We start from the raw sequence: 25,733 nt of genomic DNA on the forward strand, positions 1-25,733 counted from the left end.
TCTTCTCTCCCAAAGGGATGGGAAAATAAAACCATGGGATGCATCAATGCTGTAGAATGGATGCCTCACCAAATTACATATCCCAGCATTGCATAGCATTGAGTCGTAGCTGTTGAATGAGAGAAGCGGTCCCTCAAAGAGAAGCTCCTGAAGCAGCTTCCCCTTTAGCTTTGGTTCAGGACTAAGATGACCACATGACGCAAATCTAATGCGCACCCTAGTGTTGGCGAGGTCATTGAGTCCCAAAAGGTGAGCATTAGATTTGAGTAAATGTGCTATGTTGCCAAAACAACACATCCCAGCATTGCATAGCATTGAGTCATAGGCACTGAATGAGAGATGAGGTCCCTCAAAGAGAAACTCCTGAAGCAGCTTCCCCTTTAGCTTTAGCTCAGGACTAAGATGACCATATGATGCGAATCTAATGTGCACCCTAATGTTAGCAAGCTCATTGAGCCCCAAAAAGTGAACATTAAGATTTGAGTCAATACGGGCATAATACAGATAGATATAGATATCTGCCATTATGCGCAGTGGCAGCGTGTGACGATCATGTCCTCGAAGACTTGTGCGACGACCTTCCCGTCATCCCCGTAGTGCATGAGGACCATGGGCTCGTAGCCGGCTGGGACGCAGCAAGGGGCTGGAGCCTCTCCTGAGAGGCTGTGCAGCCGAGCCTTGATCTGGGCGTGGATGCTGGCTGGCTTGTAGTTGTGCGGGCAGGAGCCTTGACAAAACTTCATGGAGTAGCTGCGGGGGGCCACCACCCAGTCAGACCAGCCGATGGCCTCGAAGGAGACCTTGAGCGAGCGCAGGCAGCACTTCCCCTCACCTTTGCTGCACTCCTCGTCCTCCGTGTCAACTTGCTGCGCTTGCCGCACTTTCCGCACCGGGCGCTGACGTTCCCGGGTCTCCACTTCCATCATTTGCTCAAACTCCACTGGTATAGAAAATGCCAAGACCAAATGGAGGCTTGGCTCCGGACCAGCCAGCCACGCCGACACAGAGTCCCGGAGGTCAAGCGTCAGTGTCGACGGAGAGACCGAAACCGTCGGAATGTGATTCCTGTTTAACTGGCCTCCGTCCAGTTTGTAGACGTGGGCGCCAGTCACGTTACCAAAAAGAGTCAGTTCGGCCCGGAGGACATGGAGATCGCGGCGGAGGGTGGCCGTTCTAGACACTTCCAGGCTGTAGAGCTGTCCGGGTTGGCCCTCCGAAGCGTCAGGCTCCATTAGTTTCACTGCCAAGAGAAGAAGCGGAAGAGAGTTAAGGGTTGCCAATGGCAGGACCTGCTTCCGATATTGTGCCCCACCTCAAGCCATAAGGAGAGAAGGGTTATCATAATTTCAAATAATAATAATAATAATAATAATATTAATAATATAATATTATAATAATAATAATAACAGAGAAGAGCAATCATTATTTCAAATAATATCATAATAATGATAGAGAAGGGTAATCATAATTTCAAATATAATAATAATAATAATAATAATAATAATAATGATAGGGAAAGGTAATCATAATTTCAAATAATAATATCGTCACAAAGAGTCGGAAGTGTCTGAACGAATAAACAACAACAAAATAATAATAATAGTAATGTTAATAATATTAATAATTTTAATAATAATGGCAATAATAATAGTAATTATTATTGTTAACAACAACATGAAAAGAGAAGTAGAAAGCAGGATCTTTTGTTACATAGTGTTACGATTATCCCTCATTTCTCAGCAGCAGTTTCAATTTTTCGGCTGCTCTTAATAGGCTTTTCCTGGAAGAAGCTACTTTTCAAGAACTGTCCCTTCAGGGCAAGCCGCCCTTGCTTGAACCCAGGGCTACGAAGCACAAGGAATATACACACACACACACACACACACACAGTGCGTGTGTGTGTGTGTGTATACATATATATAGAGAGGATGGATATATATAGGTTTGATTGGTGGTTATATATATGGTTGATTGGTGGTATCACCATTTGGGGGGCGGTCAGCCCTTCCTTCAATAGCTCTTGGTTGCTTTCTGCTTGGTGGCTTCCTGTGCCCAGGTGGCGTTTACTCGTCACGGTCTCCATTCTGGTGTTGCAAATTGCATCCTTTACACTGTGTGTGTGCGTATGTATATATGTATATGTATGTGTGTATATATATATATATATATATATATATATATATATATATATATAGGATGGATATATATAGGTTTGATTGGTGGTTATATATATATATATATATATATATATATATATATATAGAGGGTTGATTGGTGGTATCACCATTTGGGGAGCGGTCAGCCCTTCCTTCGATAGCTCTTGGTTGCTTTCTGCTTGGAGGCTTCCTGTGCCCGGGTGTTTACTCGTTTACTCGTCATGGTCTTAATTCTGGTGTTGCAAATTGCATCCTTTACACTTGTATAAGAGACAATAGTTTTTTCCTCCCACCCGTACAGCCCAAAAAACCACACAACCACAGGATAAACAACCTCAAAAGAGTATGAGCGGGTTCACATACCTGTTGGCCACAAATAGTGGACAATGGGATCTGGCGTCCATGTACGGTTGGCTTGGAGCTGGGTTTGGATCTCCTGGTAGCGTCGCCAGGCATCTCTCACCACATCAGCGTCCAGGGATTTCCGAATGGCGGGACGAGTTTCCAAGCCAAGTTGGGAGAGAATGGTTTGCTTGATGGCTTCCATATCGCCATAGGCTTTGTCGCGATGGCCCCATTGCGGAGGAGGCCGCGACTGAACATCAGAGAGATTGAAGACAAGGAAGAAGAAGAAGAGAAAGAGGCATCGGACGCAGGTGGGCATCCCGCCGGCTGGACTGGAATGAACGAGTGAAGGGAACCAGCAGCGTCCTGTTTATATACCCCTGCCTGACTCACCGCGTTGCGTCACTCTGGCCATAAAGAAGCCACAAGACAAGAGGAAAGCCTGCAAACGATGCAGAGAGACTAGTGTGCAATGAGATAAAGCTGAATTGAGGTCTAGTTTGAGCAGCTTTGGCCTGGCAAAGGAGGCTTCAAGTGTAGGGTAGAGATACCTTGGCGTTTAAAAAGGGTAGCAAAGAGTTACCTTTTCAGATGCTTTCTATGCCGGTTGGCAAGTGAGTTCCTTTGCAAATTATCCAGACAGAGATGAGCAAAATAGCCAATTCTGTCATGTGACGCTATTCATTGCTCTCACCTTTAAAATGGTACCATTACCCAATTTGTGGAAGGAGCTAGAATGTCACTTTGAGAAAAAACACCACCATTACCTTTTGCTCATGCAGGAGGAAAGATCGGCAGTATGTTGTGTTCCTTTCTGTCTCATGCACTTTCTGGGGGCCTGCTTTCCTTCCGTGTGTTGTGTATGCTGTGTATTACCTCCTCCTCCTCTCCTCTCCCTTCCTTCCTTCTGTGTGTTGTGTGTGCCATGTGTTACCTCCTCCTCCTCTCCTTCCTACCTTTCTTCCTCCCTCCCTCCCTTGTGTGTTGTGTGTGCCATGTGTTACCTCCTTCCTTCCTTCCTTCCTTCCTTCCTTCCTTCCTTCCTTCCTTCCTTCCTTCCTTCCTTCCTTCCTTCCTTCCTTCAGTGTGTTGGGTGTGCTATGTGTTATCTCCTCCTCTCCGCTCCTTCCTCCCTTCCTTTGGAGTGTTGTGTGTGCCATGTGTTGCCTCCTCCCCTCCTCTCCCTCCCTCCCTCCCTTCTCTGTGTTGTTGTGCGTGCCATGTGTTGCCTCCTTGTGTGCCATGTGTTACCTCTTCATCCTCCTCCTCTCCTCTCCCTTTCTTCACTTCTTCTTTGTGTTGGGTGTGCCATGTGTTACCTCCTCCTGCTCCTCCCCTCCCCTCCCCTCTCCTTCCTTCTTTGTGTTGTGTGTGCTGTGTGTTACCTCTTCCTCCTCTCCTCTCCTCTCTTCTCCTTCCTTCCTTCTTTCCTTTGGTGTGTTGTGTGTGCCATGTGCTTCCTCCTCCTCTCCTCTCCTCTCTTCCTTCCTTCCTTCTGTCTGTGTGTTGTGTGTGCCATGTGTTATTTCCTCCTCTCCTCTCCTTCCTTCCTTCCTTCCTTCCTTCCTTCCTTCCTTCCTTCCTTCTTTCCTTCCTTCCGTCCGGGTGTTGTTTGTGACACGTGCTACCTCCTCCTCCTCTCCTTTCTTCCTCCCTCCCTTCCTTCTGTGTGTTGTGTGTGCCATGTGTTACCTCCTCCTTCTCTCCTCTCCTTCATTCCTTCCTTCCGTGTGTTGTGTGTGCCATGTGTTATCTCCTCCTCTCCTTCTTTCCTCCCTTCATTTCTTCCTCCCTCCCTCCCTCCTCTGTGTTGTGTGTGCCATGTGTTACTTCCGCGTTCTCTCCTTCCTTCTGTCGTGTGTTGTGTGTGCCATGTGTTATCCCCTCCTCTCCTTCCTCCCTCCCTTCCGTGTTTTGCATGCCATGTGTTACCTCCTCACCTCCTCTCCTCCCTTTCTTCCTTCCTTCTCTGTGTTATGTGTGCCATGTGTTACCTCCTCCTCTCCTTCCTTCCTTCCTTCCTTCCTCCCCCTCCCTTCCTTCCTTCCTTCCTTCCTTCCTTCCATGTGTTGTGTGTGCCATGTGTTATCTCCTCCTCTCCTTTCCTCTCCACTCCTTCCTCCCTCACTCCCTCCCTCCCTTGCTAGTGTGTGATGGAGGTAGGAAAATCATCCATTTAATTTCAAAATGGAGTATGTATGGCAATCTACTCTTCCAAACACTTGACATGTTCAGACAGCTCTGGTCACCTTGGTGGATGACCTTCACAGAGTGCTAGACAAGGGGAGTATGTTCCTGTTGGTTCTCCTGGACCCCTCGGCGGCTTTCAATACCATTGACCATAGTACCCTCCTAGGTTGTCTCGCTGAAATGGAACTGGGAGGCACTGTCTTACAATGGCTCCAGTCCTTCCTGGAGGGCCGTACGCAGAAGGTGGTGCTGGGGGCCTCCTGCCTGAACCCTTAGCCTTTGACCTATGGGGTTCCTCAGGATTCTGTTTTGTCCCCCATGCTGTTCAACATATACATGAAACCACTGGGAGAGGTCATCTGGAGTTTTGGAGTGTAGTGACATGAATATGCAGGGGACACCTAACTCTACTACTCCTTCCCACCTAATACTAAGGAAGCTGTTCTGACCTTAAACCAGTGCCTGTCATCAGTAATGGACTGGGTGAGGGCAAACAAATTAAAGCTTAATCTAGACAAGTAGGAGGTGTTCCTAATTAGCTGTAAAACAGATCTGGGAATATGGAGTCAGCCTATGCTAGATGAGGTTACACTGGCCCAGTTTGCGGGTTTTACTCCAGGATTCAGTGCTGAACCTGGAGGCCTAGGTATCAGCAGTGACCTGGAGAACTATTACACAGTTAAAACTAGTGCACCAACTGCACCTATTTCTGGAGAAGCCAGATCTGGCCACAGTGATCCATGCCTTGGTTACGTCCCGATTGGACTATTATATTGCGCTCTATGTGGGGCTGCCTCTGAAGAGTGCTCTGAAACTTCGGCTGGTCCAAGGAGCTGCATCCCAGTTGCTCACTTGGGCTGACTACAGGGAGTGGACAACCCCTCTGTTGCGACAGCTCCACGGGCTGTCAACACATTTCCGGGCACAATTCAGAGTGCTGGTATTGATCTACAAAGCCCTGGCTCTGGTCCAGGTTATCTGAAGGACCGGATCTTTTTTGAGGAACCTGGGAGACATCTATGATTTATTGGGGAGGGCCTACTCTCGGTCCCACCACCTGCTCAAGCATGCTTGGTGGAAACACGGGAGACGACAGCCTTTTCAGAGGTTGCTCCCAAGCTGTGGAATTCCCTCCCAAGAGAGACTAAGATGGCCCCGTCCCTGCTGCCCACCCTTCCTTCCTTCCTTTATGTCAACAGTCTTCTGGAGAAGTGTAAGCGGAGGTTCTGTTTGGGGGTCAGGCGGGAGTATGAGTTTAAATTTTAATGTATTTGCTGTATTTTGAATCTGTTTTTATCAAACTGTTATTATCTAATTGTTTTTAACTTTTGTATTGCTCCTTTTCAACTTTTAGTGTGTATAGCACTGGGACTGTGACGCAGCTGGCTGGTACTCAGCTGCATTAAGATCACTAATGACCAAAAGGTCATGAGTTCGAAGCCAGCCCGGGTCGGAGTGAGTGTCCGACCAATTTGTGGAGCTTGCTGTCGACATTTTCAGCCCGAAAGACAGTTGCATCTGTCAAGTAGGAAATTTAGGTACCGCCTACACGGGGAGGCTAAGTTAACTAATTTACGATGCCATAAAAATCTCCAGCAAGCCTGCAAAGAATGAGGAAGTACTTCATCAGTGTCACAAATGGACGGTGAAGCAACAGCTCCCCTGGTGGCCAGAATACCTTCATGAAAAAGTTGGAATGTTCAATTGCCTCTGTTGTTGTTCATTCGTTCAGTCGTCTCCGACTCTTCGTAACCTCATGGACCAACCCACGCCAGAGCTCCCTGTCGGCTGTCACCACCCCTAGCTCCTTCAAGGTCAGTCCAGTCACTTCAAGGATGCCATCCATCCATCTTGCCCTTGGTCGGCCCCTCTTCCTTTTACCTTCCACTTTCCCCAGCATAATTGTCTTCTCTAGGCTTTGCTGTCTCCTCATGATGTGGCCAAAGTACTTCAGCTTTGTCTCTAGTATCCTTCCCTCCAATGAGCAGTCGGGCTTTATTTCCTGGAGGATGGACTGGTTGGATCTTCTCGCAGTCCAAGGCACTCTCAGGACTTTCCTCCAACACTACAGCTCAAAAGCATCGATCTTCCTTCGCTCAGCCTTCCCTAAGGTCCAGCTCTCACATCCGTAGGTTACTACAGGGAATACCATGGCTTTGACTAGGCGGATCTTTGTTGCCAGTGTGATGTCTCTACTCTTTACGATTTTATCGAGATTTGACATTGCTCTCCTCCCAAGAAGTAAGCGTCTTCTGATTTCCTGGCCACAGTCTGCATCTGCAGTAATCTTTGCACCTAGAAATACAAAGTCTGTCACGGCCTCCACAAATTGCTTCTGCGTCTGTCTATATATGTTGTGTGTCTATGGCACTGAATGTTTGCCATGTATATGTACATTGTAATCCACCCTGAGTCCCCAGCGGGGTGAGAAGAGCGGAATATAAATATGGTAAGTAAATAAATATAGATGCTCTGTCAGGTTTTACAATGTATTGTAATGTAATATAGCTGAGTCATGCACTGCTAATAGGCTTCTATTGGAAATGCTGAGTCATGCATTAACTGTATATAGGACATCAATTGGGGAATGTGTTCTGGCCTAGTCCAAATGAGTGTTAATGATGCAATCCTGGGTTTGAGTTAAGTCAATGAGTTGGGAACCAATCAGAGATTGCTATGTGTAAATATACAGAATTGTATGTATATAAGGAAGTCATGTACAGTGTATTCTCTCTCCTTGTGCTGTAACGCTGTTTGCCAAAGGCTCTGTGTAACTTATTAAAGGGACCTGTCTGCTAAGACAAGATATAACCGTGTGCAGTGGTAAGTTTTTAGTGTCATCTAGATTGGGGGGGGGGGGGGGGGGGGACAATGGTAAAACTGACAATGGCCGGGCATGTGCTCAAGTGTCTGTAAAAGAGTTCCAGAGTGACTGCAGTTTGTGGGAGCAGTTGACTGAAAATACTGTGCAGGAAGAAGCTACTGGAAAGCGCTGAAGTTGTGCAACTGATCTGCTGCTGAATTGTGAGATAAAACACAATTCAGCAGCAGATCCTTGAGTACCCATGGGAAGAAAGGCGGGATATAAATAAATAATCTATACACATAACAAAAGTGAAAATATGTACATACATATTTTCACTTTTGTTATGTGTATAGATTATTTATTTATATCCCGCCTTTCTTCCCATGGGTACTCAAGACAGGCTTCTGCCTCCACAAATAGCTATAGCTCCCACTGCTCAGGAGACACCAATGGCCCTCCCACCAATGACATTGCAGGTTCTAGTGAGCACCATGAACATGTGCAAGAGCCCTGCCAGTGTCCTCCACAAACACCATCTTGCCCACCACCCAAGTGAAGGTTTCATACAGGGACAATTTCATCCTAGATTTTATGTGTTTCCTCCACCACAGACATCCCAGTGTTTCTTACTCTCTCCATTGGTATGGATTTTGCATGACACTACCCACTGCTACCCACTGCCTCTCCCATAACCATTTCCTATTATTTTCTACAGGACACAGCAAACAGAGGATGTGATCAACGACCGAACATACTAGAGAGGTTTGGGGAGAATTTACCATCATTTATAGGAGTTGTAAGTAGTGGGAGGTATAGTTCACCTTAGAGCACTCTGAACTCAACCAATGATGGACCTGGAACTAACTTGGCACACAGAACTCTCATGATCAACAAAACATACTGGAGGTCTTTGGAGGGATTTACAGGAGTTGTAGTTCACCTACATCCAGAGCACACTATGAACCCAAACAATGATGGATCTGGACCAAACTTGGCACACATTTCTGATATGCTGAAATTTGAATACTGGTGGATTTTAAGGGGAAATGGCCTGGGCATTTTGGAGTTATAGATACTTGGATTTATAGTTCACCTGCAATCAATGAGCACTCTGAACTCCACCAAAGAATTGGACCAAACTTGGCACACAGAACTGCCTTGACCAGCAAAAAAATACTAGAGGTCTTTAGGGAAATTCACCTTGACTGGGGGGGGGGGGGGGAGGAGGAATTGTAGTTCATCTACAGCCAAAGAGCACTGTGAACCCAAACACAGATGGATCTGGGCCAAACTAGGCACACAGACCTGATATGCCGTAATTTGATTACTGGAGGGGTTTGGGGGCAACTGACCTTCCTTTTTGGGAGTTTTAGTTCACCTACAACCAGAAAAATTGTGTCCTCCACCGATGATGGACCTGGACCAAACTTGGCACACAAAATCCTAATGACTAAGTCAACCTACTGGAGGGGTTTGAAGGGACTGGGTCACCATAGTGGGAGTTGTAGTTAACCCTAAAGCCAGAGAGCACACTGAACCCCACCCATGATGCATCTAGAGCAGACTTGCCCAACATTACAAACGTTGAGTACTGATGGAGTTTCACGGGGTTAACCTGGCGTGATGTGAGTTGTAGTTCACCCACAACCTTATGCATTTTGTACAATTAAAAATTAACCTTTTCTAATAACCCAGGCAATGCCAGGTACCCAAGCTGGTAATAATAATAATAATGCACGCAACGCATTCTTTCAAATGTTTTCTAAGACATTCCTGCATCAAATATGGCGAGGAATTCGCTCCCGGCGGAAAAAAACGATTTGGGGATTTTTTCCTTTGACGGAGAATCCTTTTGAATCATCGGCCAGCCGGGAATCCAGGAAAGTTTGAATGAAAGGGAGAAATTTTATGGGACAGCAGTGTTTGGACATGGGATGCTTTATGGTTTGCAAATCTGGCCCCGTAAATGGCTCTGAGGCCAGGAAATTTCGTAAGAAGCCGGAGCTGGAAATATTCACCAACTGACCCAATTGGAGGCAGCTCAAGATGGTGCCATGAGACTAAAACCCACCACCGTTTTCCCTCTGGTTTCCATAGGTATTGGCACAGAATTGTATCCCAGTTGCATATATATGTGCCTATATAGACTGTGCACTCAACCTGCATTGTGCATAAAATAACCTTCAGGTAGCTACAAAAACAAGTAACCTATCTGTTTATCGATCATGGCTATACATATATATTCTAAAATCCCAAACTCTTGGATTATGGATAAGTGAGGCTCAACCTGTAATAGTATTTGAATAGTAAATGAATGTAAACGTAGCATAACTTGGTTTTGTGATATCTGTGTTTTGTTGGGTCTTAACCAGCTATGAACTGCAGCTTTGGTTGAAATGAATGATAACTAGAACCTTAAGAAGAAGTGCGAAGAATGATGAGCCTTTTTTTCGGTGTGTTTATGTCAGAAGGGACAGGCCATAAAACAAAAGGGGAGAAATGTTGACAAAAGAAGAAAAGAAGTTCTTAAGATTCCACAGCTTGGTTTGGTTTGAGGCCAAAGATAAAAGGGCAGAAGACAGAAAGGGGGATGCTTTGCATTCCAAAACCCAAAGATCATTTGGTGCTGAAGGTCAGCCGTGGGGCAGGAGAGAAACATCAAGTGTTCCCTCAGTGTTTGGAAACTTACTGGGTGGGTCACACTTTCTCAGCCCCTGGAAAAGGAAAGGAAAGGGCAGGACTGGGGTGGTAGGAAAGGACTGAGGTCTTAGGAAAGGACCGAGGTGATAGGAAAGGAAATGTGATAGGAAATATGAATAATGATGTAATATAGGAATTCAGATTAAATTGTGATCTGCTTTCACCATTTAATCTGAATTCCTATATTACATCATTATTCATATATGTAAGATAAACTGAGATGATCCTGATCCTGTTTAATTGCTCTATTCTCATGGTATCTCCTGTGCCATTTATGTTCCTATCCACCTTATTGAACTATTTACCCTTTAATCAATATGTACGTTGGCCTTTTTCCCCCCTCCAAAATTGGTTCGCTGTTACTTGATACTTGTTTATTACTGTTATGCTGTTTGTGCTATTTTAATTTGTAATTTGCTGTTTGTCTTTGCTTTTAATCTGTATGTTGCTTGGGCTTGGCTCCAGGTAAGCCGCCCTGAGTCCCCTTGGGGAGATGGAGGCGGGGTAGAAAAATAAAGTTCTTCTTCTTCTTTCTTCTAAGAGAGGAGCGACATCCTAAGAGAGGAGCAAGGTCCTAGGAAAGCACTGAGGTGATAGGAAAGGACCAAGGTGATAGGAAAGGATTAAGATCATAGGAAAGGACTGAGGACTTAGCAAAGGGCTGAGGTGATAGGAAAGCACTGGGGTAAAGGAGTGCAGTCATAGGAAAGGACCGAGGTCCTAGGAAAGGACTGAGGTTCTAGGACAGGGATGACATCCTAATAGAGGAGCAAGGTCCTAGGAAAGCACTGAGGTGATAGCAAAGGATTGAGATCATAGGAAAGGACTGAGGTGATAGGAATAGACTGAGGTTATTTATGGGAAAGGACAGAGGTGATAGGAAAGGACCGAGGTGATAGAAAAGAACTGAGGTGATAACTGAGGTCCTAGGAAAGGACTGAGTTTCTAGGAGAGGAGCGACATCCTAAGAGAGGAACGAGGTCCTAGGAAAGGATAGAGATCATAGGAAAGGACTGAGGTGATAGGAAAGGACTGAGGTGATAGGAAAGGACTGAGATCATACAAAAGGACTGAGGTCTTAGGAATGGATTGAGGTGATAGGAATGGACTGGGGTTATTTATGGGAAAAGACAGAGGTGAAAGGAAAAGACAGAGGTGATAGGAAAAGACTGAGGTGATAGGAAAAGACTGAGGTGATAGGAAAGAACCGAGGTGATAGGAAAGGACTGAGGTCTTAGGAAAGGACTGAGGTTATTGATGGGAAAGGACCGAGGTGATAGGAAAAGACCGAGGTGATAGGAAAGGACTGAGGTGATAGGAAAGGACTGAGGTTCTAGGATAGGAGCGACATCCTAAGAGAGGAGCAAGGTCCTAGGAAAGGACCGAGGTGATAGGAAAGGACTGAGATCATACAAAAGGACTGAGATCTTAGGAATGGACTGAGGTGATAGGAATGGACTGGGGTTATTTATGGGAAAGGACAGAGGTGAAAGGAAAAGACCGAGGTGATAGGAAAAGACCGAGGTGAAAGGAAAAGACCGAGGTGATAGGAAAGAACCGAGGTGATAGGAAAGGAGTGAGGTGATAGGAAAGGACCGAGGTCCTAGGACAGGACCGAGGTCCTAGGACAGGACCGAGGTCCTAGGAAAGGACCGAGGTGATAGGAAAGGACTGTGGTTCTAGGAGAGGAGCGACATCCTAAGAGAAGAGCAAGGTTCTAGGAAAGCACTGAGGTGATAGGAAAGGACCAAAGTCCTAGGAAAGGACTGGTGCCATTTGGCATCCTTTTATGGGTGAAAAAGATCCTTACTAAAGGAAGCAAAAGGTTCCGTAGAAGTATACTTCCCAGGAGCCCAGCTCATGGAGTCATAGCAGTTAAAAGTACTGGAAATCACATCAATTTATGTCTCTCTGTCTGTTTGTACCACAAAGGCTGCTGCTTCAGCTAGGTGAAGTGGCCCTCTGTGATGTCACTGGGAAAGAAAGGTGACCGGTGAAGAGAGGAAGAAAAGAGCCCCAAAGAAAGCATGTTCCCATGGAGACACTGTGAGGTAGGACTCCTCTAAGCTGAAAAAGGGAGAATGGAAAGAAAGAAAGAAGAAAAAGGAAGGAAAGTAGAAGAGCAAAAAGGAAAATAATTTCATTCTGCCACACACAGATTTGTTTGCAGCCCTCAAGTTTCCGGAAAACCCAGCAACCTTGCAGGCGAGACACAGATAATCCTGAAAACCTGCAGACATGTAAACACAGTTTCTAATGCAAATGGTCACTTCGCTACGCAATCCCGCCACCTAGTGGCATTCAAGGCCACAATTTAATGTTGTAACCAGGAAAACAAGAAACTTACACATTGGACCCAGAAGAGCATCAGTGTTTGGAAAAGCACTTTCCAGTGGTTATGAGTTTCTTTCAGGAGTGCTTTAACTGTGTGCCCTGTCCTGCACTAGATGACATCTGGAGGTCCCTTCTGGTTCTATAGCTTGCATGGAGTGATTACGTCAAAATCTCCAAACAAGGCTCAGATATGGTGGGCTACAACACTTCCTTGCCATTATCATTATGTTCAAGCCATGGACGGCAGAATCTACATCTTATATAGGACAATGTAGTCAAACGGGGTACCTTCACATCGGGTGATACGAAAGGACCAAGGTGATAAGAGAGGATTGAGATCATAGAAAGGACTGGGGTCTTAGGAAAGGACTGAGGTGATAGGATTGGACTGAGGTTATGGGAAAGTACAAAGGTGATAGGAAAGGACTGGGGTGATAGGAAAACACCGAACTGATAGGAAAAGACTGAGGTGATAGGAAAGGGCCGAGGTGATAGTAAAGGAGTGCAGTCATAGGGAAGGACCGAGGTCCTAGAAAAGGACTGAGGTGATAGGATTGGACTGAGGTTATGGGAAAGCACCAAGATGATAGGAAAGGACCGAGGTGATAGGAAAGGACTGAGGTTCTAGGACAGGGATGACACCCTAAGAGAGGAGCGAGATTCTAGGAAAGCACTGAGGTGATAGGAAAGGATCGAGATCATCAGAAAGGACCGAGGTGATAGGAAGGGGCCGAGGTGATAGGAAAAAAGTGCAGTCATAGGGAAGGACCGAGGTCCTAGGAAAGGACTGAGGTGATAGGAAAGGACCGAGGTCCAAGGAAAGGACTGAGGTGATAGGAAAGGACCGAGGTCCAAGGAAAGGACTGAGGTGATAGGAAAGGACCGAGGTCCTAGGAAAGGACTGAGGTGATAGGAAAGGACCGAGGTCCAAGGAAAGGACTGAGGTTCTAGGAGAGGAGCGACATCCTAAGAGAGGAGCAAGGTACTAGGAAAGCACTGAGCTGATAGGAAAGGACCAAAGTCCTAGGAAAGGACTGGTGCCATTTGGCATCATTTTATGGGAGATGTAGTTTGTTGTGGTGAAAAAGATCCTTGCTAAAGGAAGCAAAAGGGTCTGTAGAACTATACTTCCCAGGAGCCCAGCGCATGGAGCCATAGCAGTTAAAAGTACTGCAAATCACATCAATTTATCTCTGTCTGTCTGTTTGTACCACAAAGGCTGCTGCTAGGTGGCATCACTGGATTCGCTTCATCTAGGTGAAGTGGCCCTCTGTGATGTCACTAGGAAAGAAAAGTGACCGGTGAAGAGATTTCATGAAGGGAAGAAAGGTGCAAAAGAGCCCCAAAAAAAGCATGTTCCCATGGAGACATTGTGAAGTAGGCCTCCTCTAAGCTGAAGAAGGGAGAGAGGAAAGAAAGAAAGAAGAAAAGAAGAGAAAGGAAGAAAAGTAGAAGGTAGAAAGAGTGAAAAGGAAAATATTTTCATTCTGCCCCACACAGATTTGTTTGCAGCTCTCAAGTTTCCGGAAAACACAGAAACCTTGCCAGGCGAGACACAGATAATCCTGAAAACCTGCAGACATGTAACAGTTTCTAATGGAAATGGGCAATTCACTATGAAATGCCGCCACCTAGTGGCATTCAAGGGCCACAACTTAATGTCGGTACCAGTAAAACGAGAAGCTTACACATTGATGGATCCACCTTAATGGCGAAGGGGTGTGTGTGTAAGAGAATAGTAAAGGTTCGAGGCAACTGGGGCAGCTTGTCCCTCTTTGGCAAGATATTTCAATATATTTAGAATGAGACCCAGAAGAGCAACAGCGTTTGGCAATCCACTGTCCAGAGGTTATGAATTTCTTTCAAGAGTGCCTTACTTGTGTGCTTGCCCTGCACTAGATGACATCCGGAGGTCCCTTCTGATTCTATGGCTTGCATAGAGTGATTACGACAAAGTCTCTAAACAAGGCCCTGCTATTTCAGGCTACAATGCTTCCTTGCCATTATCATTATTTTCAAGCCATGGATGACAGAATCTACATCTTATATAGGACAATGTAGCCAAATGGGGTCCCTTCACATCGGGGTGATATGAAAGGACCAAGGTGATGGGAAAGGATTGAGATCATAGGAGAGGACTGAGGTCTTAGGAAAGGACTGAGGTGATAGAATTGGACTGAGGTTATGGGAAAGTACCGAGGTGATAGGAAAGTACTGAAGTGATAGGAAAGGACCAAGGTGATAGGAAAGGACTAAGCTGATAGGAAAGGACTGAAGTTCTAGGAGAGGAGTGACATACTAAGAGAGGAGCGGGTGATAGGAAACAGCAGTGGTGATATAAAAGAACCGAGGTCCAAGGAAAGAACTGAGGTCCTGGAAAAGGACTGAGGTGATAGGAAAGGACCAAGGTGATAGGAAAGGACTGGGGTAAAGGAGTGCAGTCATAGGAAAGGACCGAGGTCCTAGGAAAGGACTGAGGTTCTAGGACAGGGACGACATCCTAAGAGAGGAGCAAGGTCCTAGGAAAGCACTGAGGTGATAGGAAAGGATTGAGATCATCGGAAAGGACTGAAGACTTAGGAAAGGAGTGAGGTGATAGGAATGGAGTGAGGCTATGAGAAAGGACCGAGGTGATAAGAAAGGACCGAGGTGATAGTTAAGGACTAAGGTGATAGGAAAGGACTGAAGTTCTAGGAGAGGAGTGACATCCTAAGAGAGGAGCGAGTGATAGGAAACAACAGTGGTGATAAGAAAGAACCGAGGTCCAAGGAAAGAACTGAGGTCCTAGAAAAGGACTGAGGAGATAGGAAAGGACCGAGGTCGTGGGAAAAGATGAGGTGATAGGAAAGGACCGAGGTGATAGGAAAAGACCGAGGTGATAGGAAAGGACCGAGGTGATAGGAAAGGACTGAGGTGATAGGAAAGGACCAAGGTGATAGGAAAGGACCAAGGTGATAGGAAAGGACTGGGGTAAAGGAGTGCAGTCATAGGAAAGGACTGAGGTCCTAGGAAAGGACTGAGGTTCTAGGACAGGAACGACATCCTAAGAGAGGAGCGAGGTCCTAGGAAAGCACTGAGGTGATAGGAAAGGATTGAGATCATCGGAAAGGACTGAGGACTTAGGAAAGGAGTGAGGTGATAGGAATGGAGTGAGGCTATGAGAAAGGACCGAGGTGATAAGGAAAAGACTGAGGAGATAGGAAAGGACCAAGGTGATAAGAAAGGACCAAGGTCCTAGGAAAGGACTGAGGTCCTAGAAAAGGACTGAGGAGATAGGAAAGGACTGAGGTCATGGGAAAAGATGAGGTGATAGGAAAGGACCGAGGTCCTAGGAAAGGACTGAGGTGATAGGAATGGACTGAGGTTATGGGAAAGGACCGAGGTGATAGGAAAGGACCAAGATGATAGGAAGGGACCAGGGTGATTAGAAAAGACCAAGGTGATAGGAAAGGGTCAAGTGATAGGAAAGGACCGAGGTGATACGAAAGGACCGAAAACCCAGAAACTTTGCCAGGCGAGACAAAGATAATCCTGAAAACCTGCAGACATGGAAACACAGTAAATGGTCAATGCAAATGGTCAATTCACTATATAATGCCGCCACCTAGTGGCATTCGAGGGCCACAACTTAATGTCGGAACCAGGAAAACGAGAAACTTACACATTGATGGATCACCTTAATGGCAAGGGGGGGGGGGGGGTAACAGAATAGTAAAGGTTCGGGGCAACTGCAGCAAATTGTCCCTTTGGCAAGATATTTCAATATATTTGGAATGAGACCCAGAAGAGCAACAGTCCTACATCTTATATATATCAATGTAGTCAAATAGGGTCCCTTCACATCGGTTCCATGACCCCCTATGGATAAACATGAGGGTTATCTGTCAGTGGTGATTTGATTGAGCTTTTTTTGCCTGGAAGACAGAAGTCATTTGGACTAGATGGTCTTTGGGGGTCTCCAACTATGTGATGACAAAGAGGACTATTATTATGCAGAGGGTGAATGGCCATCTGTTGGAGGTGTTTTGATTGTGCTTTTCCTGAATGAAGGCAGAAGGGGGTTGGACTTGATGCCCTTCGGGGTCTCTTTCAGTTCTAGGATTCAACCCAAATATGTCTTCCAACATCGTCATCATTATCATTATTATCATTATTATTATTATGTAGAGACTGGTTGGCCATCTGTCAGAGGTGCTTTGATTGTGCTTTTCCCAAATGAAGGCAGAAGGGGATAGGAGCAGATGCCCTTTGGGGTCTCTTTCAGTTCTAGGATTCTACCCAAATACATCTCATTATGTGCAATGGAGGTCCTTTCCTATCACCTTGGTGCTTTCCTATCATCTCATTCCTTTCCAAGGACTTCGCTTCTTTCCTAGGACCTCAGTGGCGCAGTGGGTTAAACCCCTGAGCCGGCAGGACAGGTCGCAGGTTCAAATCCGGGGAGAGGCGGATGAGCTCCCTCTACCAGCTCCAGCTCCTCATGCGGGGACATGAGAGAAGCCTCCCACAAGGATGATAAAAACATCAAATCATCCAGGCGTCCCCTGGGAAACGTCCTTGCAGACAGCCAATTCTCTCACACCAGGAGTAATTCCTGACACGACCAAAAAAACCCCAAAAAAACCTCGGCCCTTTCCTAGGACCTTGATCCTTTTCTACCACCTCAGTCCTTTCCTATCACCTCAGTCTTCTCCCAGGACCTCAGTCCTTTCCTATCACCTCAGTCCTTTCCTAAGACCTCGGTCCTTTCCTATCACCTCATCTTTTCCCACAACTTCGGTCCTTTCCTATCTCCTGTCCTTTTCTAGGACCTCAATTCTTTCCTAGGACCTCGGTCCTTTCTTATCACCTCAGTCTTTTCCCAGGACTTCGGTCCTTTCCTATCACCTCAGTCCTTTCCTATAACCTCAGTCTTTTCCCAGGACCTTGGTCCTTTCCTATCACCTCAGTCCTTTTCTAGGACCTCGGTTCTTTCCTAAGACCTCGGTTGTTTCTTATCACCGCTGTTGTTTCCTATCATCGCTGTCCTTTCCTATCACCTCAGTTCTTTCATATGACCTTGGTCTTTTTCTACCAGCTCAGTCCTTTCCTATCACCTCAGTCTTTTCCCAGGATCTTGGTCCTTTCCTATCACCTCAGTCCTTTCCTATCACCTCAGTCCTTACCTAGGACCTTGGTCCTTTCCTATCACCTCAGTGCTTTCCTATCACGTCAGTCCTTTCCTAGGACCTCGGTCCTTTCCTATCACCTCAGTCCTTTCCTATCACGTCAGTCCTTTCCTAGGACCTCGGTCCTTTCCTATCACCTCAGTCTTTTCCTAGGACCTCAGTCCTTTCCTAGGACCTCGGTTCTTTCCTATCACCGCAGTCCTTTCCTAAGACCTCGGTTCTTTCTTATCACCGCTGTTGTTTCCTATCATTGCTGTCCTTTCCTATCACCTCAGTTCTTTCTTATGACCTTGGTCTTTTTCTACCAGCTCAGTCCTTTCCTATCACCTCAGTCTTTTCCCAGGATCTTGGTCCTTTCCTATCACCTCAGTCCTTTCCTATCACCTCAGTCCTTTCCTAGGACCTCGGTCCTTTCCTATCACCTCAGTCCTTTCCTATCACCTCAGTCCTTTCCTAGGACCTCGGTCCTTTCCTATCACCTCAGTCTTTTCCTAGGACCTCAGTCCTTTCCTAGGACCTCGGTTCTTTCCTATCACCTCAGTCCTTTCCTAAGACCTCGGTTCTTTCTTATCACCGCTGTCCTTTCCTATCATCGCTGTCCTTTCCTATCACCTCAGTTCTTTCATATGACCTTGGTCTTTTTCTACCAGCTCAGTCCTTTCCTATCACCTCAGTCTTTTCCCAGGATCTTGGTCCTTTCCTATCACCTCAGTCCTTTCCTATCACCTCAGTCCTTTCCTAGGACCTCGGTCCTTTCCTATCACCTCAGTCCTTTCCTATCACGTCAGTCCTTTCCTAGGACCTCGGTCCTTTCCTATCACCTCAGTCTTTTCCTAGGACCTCAGTCCTTTCCTAGGACCTCGGTTCTTTCCTATCACCTCAGTCCTTTCCTAAGACCTCGGTTCTTTCTTATCACCGCTGTCCTTTCCTATCATCGCTGTCCTTTCCTATCACCTCAGTTCTTTCATATGACCTTGGTCTTTTTCTACCAGCTCAGTCCTTTCCTATCACCTCAGTCTTTTCCCAGGATCTTGGTCCTTTCCTATCACCTCAGTCCTTTCCTATCACCTCAGTCCTTTCCTAGGACCTCGGTCCTTTCCTATCACCTCAGTCTTTTCCTAGGACCTCAGTCCTTTCCTAGGACCTCGGTTCTTTCCTATCACCTCAGTCCTTTCCTAAGACCTCGGTTCTTTCTTATCACCGCTGTTGTTTCCTATCATCGCTGTCCTTTCCTATCACCTCAGTTCTTTCATATGACCTTGGTCTTTTTCTACCAGCTCAGTCCTTTCCTATCACCTCAGTCTTTTCCCAGGATCTTGGTCCTTTCCTATCACCTCAGTCCTTTCCTAGGACCTTGGTCCTTTCCTATCACCTCAGTCTTTTCCGAGGACCTCAGTCCTTTCCTAGGACCTCGGTTCTTTCCTATAATCTCGGTCCTTTCCTATCACCTCGGTCCTTTCCTATCACTTCAGTCCTTTCCTAGGACCTCGGTCCTTTCCTATCACCTCAGTTCTTTCCTAGGACCTTGGTCTTTTCTTATCACCGCTGTTGTTTCCTATTACCACTGTCCTTTCCTATCACCTCGGTTCTTTCCTATCACCTCAGTCATTTCCTATCACCTCGGTCCTTTCCTATCATCTCAATGGTGATGGGATAGTCTCTTTAAATTCAGACTTCATGTTGTTAATCTCTTTGGTGGTATCCTTCTCTATTCGGATAATCTTGTTCTCCCAGTAGATACGCTGGGACTCCAACCAGCAGATCTCAAGGATAGCCTTTTGATGATTTGATGATTTCCTTTTGAAAAGGTTAAAGCTGTGGACATGGAGGGCAGACTGGACCAATGCTCTATTTAGTTTATATTTTTTGTGTGTGATGACAATAACAACAACAAGGGCTTGTCTTCCCTTTCTCTGTCAAAAGAATCTCAATGAATCCAGAAGCCACATTCAATGGATTTTGCCTACATTTTGTTAGTAAGCAAAGCCATGGTCGCTGAATCAGAGGCCAGGAGAGAAGAAGAACAACAAAGACAGCAAAGCAATGAAATAAAACCCTTTTAAAAATGTGTAACAGGTTAAATAAAATGAGTTTAATGCAGGGAAAAAATATTATTATGCAAGTGCTGGCTACAGAAGACGAGAGGTTCTTCAAACAAACCGCCGTCCCCTACAATTAAAACATGGGCTCGCAAAACCTGGGGAAAAGGACAGAAGTATAATTCCTAGCTAGCAAAGGTTAAAAAAAGAAGAAGGAAAGAAGGAACATGCTGGAACAAAAGCCAAGTTCCTGAGAAGTGGAGAACGATGGGTCGCCAAAGTGAAGCGGGTGCGTATTGGGGCCTCATGGCTCCAAAACCATAACAAAAGGAAATAATAATCTATCTATACACATAATAAAAGTGAAAATATGAATGGGAGTGTGTGGCTGGGGTGTCCACTTATACTGACAGGCTCCCACTTCCACAAACACCTATGGCTCCGACCACTCAGGAGACGCCAATGGCCCTTTCTCCAATGACATTGCAGGTTATAGAGAGCGCCGTAAACATGTAGAGCCCTGCCACTGTCCTCCACAAACACCATGCTGTCCACCACCCAAGTGAAGGCTTTCATATGGGGACAATTTCATCCTAGATTATGTGTTTCCTCTGCCACAGACATCCCAGTGTTCCTTGCTATCTCCATTGATGTGGCATTTGCATGACCCCACCCACTGCCTCTCCCTTAACCCTTTCCTATTCTTTTCTAGGGGACACAGCAAACAGAGGAAATGATCAGCAGCTGAACATACTGGGGAGGTTTGGGGAGAATTCACCATGATTTATAGGAGTCGTAGATACTGGGATGCATAGTTCAACTGCAATCTAAAACTACTCTGAATTTCACCAATGATGGACCTGGAACTAACTTGGCACACAGAACCCCATGACCAACAAAAATACTGGAGGTCTTTGGAGGGATTTATAGGAGTTGCAGTTCACCTACATCCAGCGCATACTATGAACCCAAACAAAGATGATTCTGGACCAAACTTGGCATGCATACCTGATATGCCCAAATTTGAATACTGGAGGGGTTTTGGGGGGAACTGCTTTCTGGGAGTTGTAGTTCGCCCACAACCAGAAAAACTGTGACATCCACTGATGATGGACCTGGACAATATTTGGCACACGGAACCCCCATGACTAACTCAAGCTACTGGAGGGGGTCTGAGGGGACTGACTCACCATGGTGGGAATTGTTCACCCTACAGCCAGAGAGCATAGTGAACCCCACCGATGGTGCATCCAGAGCAAACTTGCCCAACATAACAAACTAAGTACTGGTGGAATTTCTCAGGGTTAACCTGACATGATGTCAGTTGTAGTTCATCTATAACTTTATGCATTTTGGACAATTAAAAAATTATTTTTTTCAAATAACCCGGACAACACTGGGTACCCGAGCTAGTAATAATAATAAAACTTTATTTGTAGACTGCCTTATCTCCCCAGAGGGACTCAGGGTGTTTTGAAAGGAAGAAGGTACAAGTGGGCGTTCCTCACCTGGGAAAGGTTCAGACATTGAAATTAGCACCATGGTGAGGGTCTACAGGGAAAGGAGAGCAGCCCCACCTATTTTAGTAATGGGAAATTAATATAGCATGCTAAATACACAAAGTATATTGGTGTAGTGTTGGCGCTTGTGGGATGACTCTAGGGTTCAAATGGAGACTCGTTGGGGAAGGCCGTGGCAAATCCTGTCGGAGCAAGCCTTGCCAAGGAGGGCCGTTAAGTCCAAAAAATGGCTCAAAGGCACATCAAAATAATGCAGTACATTGAGTTGAGCAGGCCGTAACCAGAATGCAATCCAGTCAGGGCAGTTTTCCTTTAGAAAGCATTCTTAGGACGTTGAAAGTCTCCTGCAACCGGTGGCAAAGGTTGGAGGGGAAAATGAAAAGTGGAGGAAATCTGGGATATTACAAGGGAAATTCTAGATATTAATAGGACAGATTTAAAGGGATACATTATCCTCTATGGCTTTCCTGTGAAGGACAAAGCTTTAGTATGGGCAAAAACCACCCTGGAAAGCCAGGGTGAACTTGAACTTGTCTACTTGAATTCAATATAGCGGTCATCGCTGGCCGCTTCCCAGTCCGGTCACCGCTGGCCACTTCCCAGTCTGGTCACCACTGACTGCTTCCCGATCCTACTCAAGACAAGATGGCAGCCCCCCAGGAATGAACTCAAGTAAAACACACAGCATAATGGACAACCGCTCAGTTTGGAACGTTTGTCCAATGGGAATATATTACAAGGCCACAATTGAGCGAATTCCTTCCAAAACCAACGGGTGGGAAGTAACATCTAGATCCTCTTTCTCCTAGATATTGTTGTCCTCGCCCAGCTGAAAAAGATTTTAAAAAGCAGCAGCATGGGATAAGACCAAAATATTAAATAGAATAAATTAGTCAAAGGAATGCAGGGCACCTGTTGGCCAAACAGACTCATTGGGCGGAGGGAGGGCCACATTTTAGGAAGACAAATTGGGGTGTTTTCTTCTTGCAGTTTTAAGCAGGGATTCAGCGGCTGCTACATGAACTCCTTCTGGGTCTTGCAAGTCAACAAACACAGGGCGGCTCTCACTGAGAGTTATGATAAAAGCCCAACCAGTCAACGATTAAACACAAAAGAAGACTGATAGGAAGCACAGAGTGACTTTTTTTTTTGCAAGCATGTGAGAAAGGAGGAAAGAAAGAAAAATAGAGGGCGGGGGAGACTTATTTTAAGTTCCCCCTACCAACCCACTGCCTCAAACCATCCTTTGCCGGGAACTCGGTCAACGCGTCCCATCGCTTAGAGTGCTGTGTTGTACACTTCGGTTAATATTTTCTTTCCTTTAACAATCTTTAATCTCTTGTTCGCGCATTACACCCTAACCAGGCTAAAAAGAAAAAAAGGGGGGAAAGTGCAGGGTATTTTCTGCAAAGCTGAGAAGAGGGCAAGTCCAACGCAGGCTGCGGGATTGAGGGGAACGGGAAGCAGGGTGGAGGGAGGAGAGTCCGTCTGTCTATCCATCGCAAATGGCTATGGGTCCAAGCGAGCCTTGTCCTCCCAACACGGGCTCAACTGCAGCCATCAAGGAATGGGCACGGCTCTCCCAAAGCTGGCACCCACAGCCAGGGCCCTCCCAGTGCAGCAGAAGGCTTTACAAAAGGAGGTCTCCAATCTTGCTTAAGGTACAAGGGAAGGCGAGTGTGTCTGAACACCTCGGAGGCACTGGGGATGGTGAGAGGTTTGCAGGAGACACAAAGAGAAGGGAAAAGAAAACCACCAGTTGTCTTAAAGAGGGTGCGAGATATTCCCCTCCCGCAGATGCTTGGAAAAAAAGGTGTCCAGAACAGACGCGGTGCATTTCAGAGGTATGTGGTTGCCGGATTTGAGAAAGGCAAGATTCAAAGAACATCGGTCCCTTTTTTTAAAAAAGAGAAACACTGCCAAGATTATTTGGCGTGTACGAGGTGCTGCCCACCCTGTTCCTACTACTGAGTTTCCTCAAGGGTCCCAAAGATGTGCAGCCTCAAGAAATGGTGGCGTACGCTTCAGATGCGGCAGAAACAGAAGCCCTCTTTTGTGGGGAGACTGAGCACGGCTTCTTCAGAAGCAGGAGACCCTTTGGATATCCAACAGTGGAACCAATTGTACACTTGAGAGAGGATCTCCGTTCAGAGGGGGGACTCCCATTCCCAAGGCCAAGGCAGCTTCTGTGAGACCAGCCCTGCAGTGCAGGAATGAGAAGCAAAGCCAAAGAAGACAGCGGAATCCTCTGCCAGATTCAGTCGGACACCGCCAGCAATCCCCGCCCCGGATTCCACAAAAACAGGCCTCTACGAAGGATTCCCTTAGGGGTTTGTTTTGTTTGTTGTTTTTGTTTTTTCAGAAGTGCAAGAGTGAGAGAACCGAGGGGAGGGAGCATTGGTCCGTGCTCAGTGTTCGTTGTGGCAGTTGATGTTGCTTTCTGAGCACTCCAAGACAGCCAACATCTCCTCTATGATGGCACGGAGGGCCCGCCCCAGCTGCTCGGCACTGTAAGGCTTCCCCAGCGGGGGCACGTGGACAAAAGCCGACCGGCCATGGCTCTGGTACAAGGAGGTGTAGTATGTGAAGTCACAGAGGTACCTGCAGAAAAGACAGCGGGATGGGAGGGAAATGGGGGTTCAGCAAAGGAAGGAAGGGGTAACAACAAGGAGGATTAGGATGCTTCCGACTGCCAGCACTCATGGCTATGCTCCACTTCCCGGTTTCCTAGTGGAGCCCTTCCTTCCTTCCTGTGCCCTTGCTGTCACAAAGCATCCTACGCTTTCCAAGCATGGTTGGGTTGCTTTGCACCACATCTGACTGCTCCTGGCTATGCTCCACTTCCTGGCTTCTTAGAGGGTCCTCCCTTCATTCCGGTCGCTAAGCATCGTACACTTTCCAAGCACGGTTGGGTCACTTTACACCACGTATGGCTGCTCCTGGCTATGCTCCTCTTCCTGCCTTCTTTCTTTGTGTCCTTGTCGCTAAGCATCCTATGCTTTACAAGCACAGTTGGGTCGCTTCACACCATGTACAGATGCTCCTGGCTATGCTCCACTTCCTGACTTCTTAGAGGGTCCTTTCTTCATTCTTGTCGCTAAGCATCCTATGCTTTCCAAGCACGGTTGGGTCGCTTTGCACCATGTATGGCTGCTCCTGGCTATACTCCTCTTCCTGCCTTCTTTCCTTGTGTTTTTGTCACTAAGCATCCTACGCCTTCCAAACATGGTTGGATCACTTTGCATCATGTACGGCTGCTCCTGGCTATGCTCCTCTTTGCCTTCCTAGCGGGGCCCTTCCTTCCTTCCTGTGCCCTTGATGTCACTAAGCATGCTCCGCATCCTTGCTTCCTAGCAGGGTCCTTCCTTCCTTCCTTCCTTCCTTCCTTCCTTCCTTCCTTCCTTCCTTCCTTCCTTCCTTCCTCTGCCCTTGCTGTCACTAAGCATCCTATGCGTTCCAAGGACAGTTGTGTCGCTTTGCACCATGTACGGCTGCTCCTGGCTATGCTCTGCATCCTGGCTTCCTAGCAGGGTCCTTCCTTCCTTCCTTTGCCCTTGCCGTCACTAAGCATCCTATGCTTTCCAAGCACAGTTGTGTCACTTTGCACCATGTATGGCTGCTCCTGGCTATGCTTTACATCCTGGCTTCCTAGCGGGGTCCTTCCTTTCTTCCTCTGCTCTTGCTAAGCATCCTAGGCTTTCCAAGCACGATTGGGTCACTTTGCACCACATACAGCTGCTCTTAGTGATGCTCCCCGTCCTGGCTTCCTAGCAGGGTCCTTCCTGCCTTCCTGCGCCCTTGATGTCGCAATTCATCATATGCTTTCCAAGCACAGTTGGGTCACTTTGCACCATGTACAGCTGCTCCGGGCTATGATCTACTTCCTGGCTTCCTAGCAGGGTCTTTCCTTCTTTCCTCTGCCCTTACTGTCGCCAAGCATCCTTTGCTATCTAAGCATGGGTGGGTCGCTTTGCACCACGTACAGCTGCTCCTGGCTATGCTCCACTTCCTGGCATCCTACTGCGGTCCTTCCTTCCTTCCTGTGCCCTTGCTGTCTAAGCACCCTTTACTTTCCAAGTATGGTTGGATCATTTTACACCACGTACGGCTGCTCCTGGCTATGCTCCACTTCCTGGCTTCCTAGCAGGGTTCTTCCTTCATTCCTGTGTGCTTGCTGTTACTAAGAATCCTATGCTTTCCAAGTACGAGTGGGTCATCTTGCACCAAATATGGTTGCTCCTGGCTATGCTCCACTTTCTGGTTTCCTAGCGGGCTCCTTTCTTCCTTCCTCCACACTTGTATCCTATGCTTTCCAAGCACAAGTGAGTTGCTTTACACCACGTACGGCTGCCCCTGGCTATGCTCCACTTCCTGGCTTCCTAGTGGGGTCCTTCCTTCATTCCTGTCGCTTAGCATCCCACACTTTCCAAGCACGGTTGGGTTGCTTTGCACAACGTACGGCTGCTCCTGGCTAT

At 46.7% G+C, this 25,733-nt stretch overlaps 2 protein-coding genes and 1 long non-coding RNA gene across 4 annotated transcripts in view; all 3 read right to left on the minus strand.

The window, feature by feature from the left end:
• On the minus strand, positions 1 to 4,473 carry GDF15 (growth differentiation factor 15). The gene is made up of 2 exons (XM_067473512.1): positions 2,520 to 4,473; positions 1 to 1,240 (listed from the first exon to the last, which is right to left on the minus strand). The coding sequence occupies exons 1-2, from the start codon at positions 2,818 to 2,820 to the stop codon at positions 525 to 527; spliced, it is 1,017 nt and encodes a 338-aa protein (XP_067329613.1). The 5' UTR covers positions 2,821 to 4,473; the 3' UTR covers positions 1 to 524.
• Positions 4,474 to 11,355: 6,882 nt separating this feature from the next.
• Positions 11,356 to 16,223, minus strand: LOC137097981 (uncharacterized). The gene is made up of 2 exons (XR_010910527.1): positions 16,136 to 16,223; positions 11,356 to 12,488 (listed from the first exon to the last, which is right to left on the minus strand). It is a non-coding gene; the product is annotated as an uncharacterized lncRNA (long non-coding RNA).
• Positions 16,224 to 19,769: 3,546 nt separating this feature from the next.
• The window catches only part of PGPEP1 (pyroglutamyl-peptidase I), a 76,344-nt gene continuing 70,380 nt past the window's right edge, over positions 19,770 to 25,733 (minus strand). For both annotated transcript variants that reach the window (XM_060784896.2, XM_067473515.1), the window contains one exon: positions 19,770 to 23,859. In XM_060784896.2, coding sequence (XP_060640879.1) covers positions 23,667 to 23,859 — 193 coding nt within the window. In that variant the 3' untranslated portion in view covers positions 19,770 to 23,666. The remainder of the gene's footprint in view (positions 23,860 to 25,733) is intronic.

Source organism: Anolis sagrei, chromosome X, assembly GCF_037176765.1.
Source record: "Anolis sagrei isolate rAnoSag1 chromosome X, rAnoSag1.mat, whole genome shotgun sequence".
NCBI lineage: Eukaryota > Metazoa > Chordata > Lepidosauria > Squamata > Dactyloidae > Anolis > Anolis sagrei.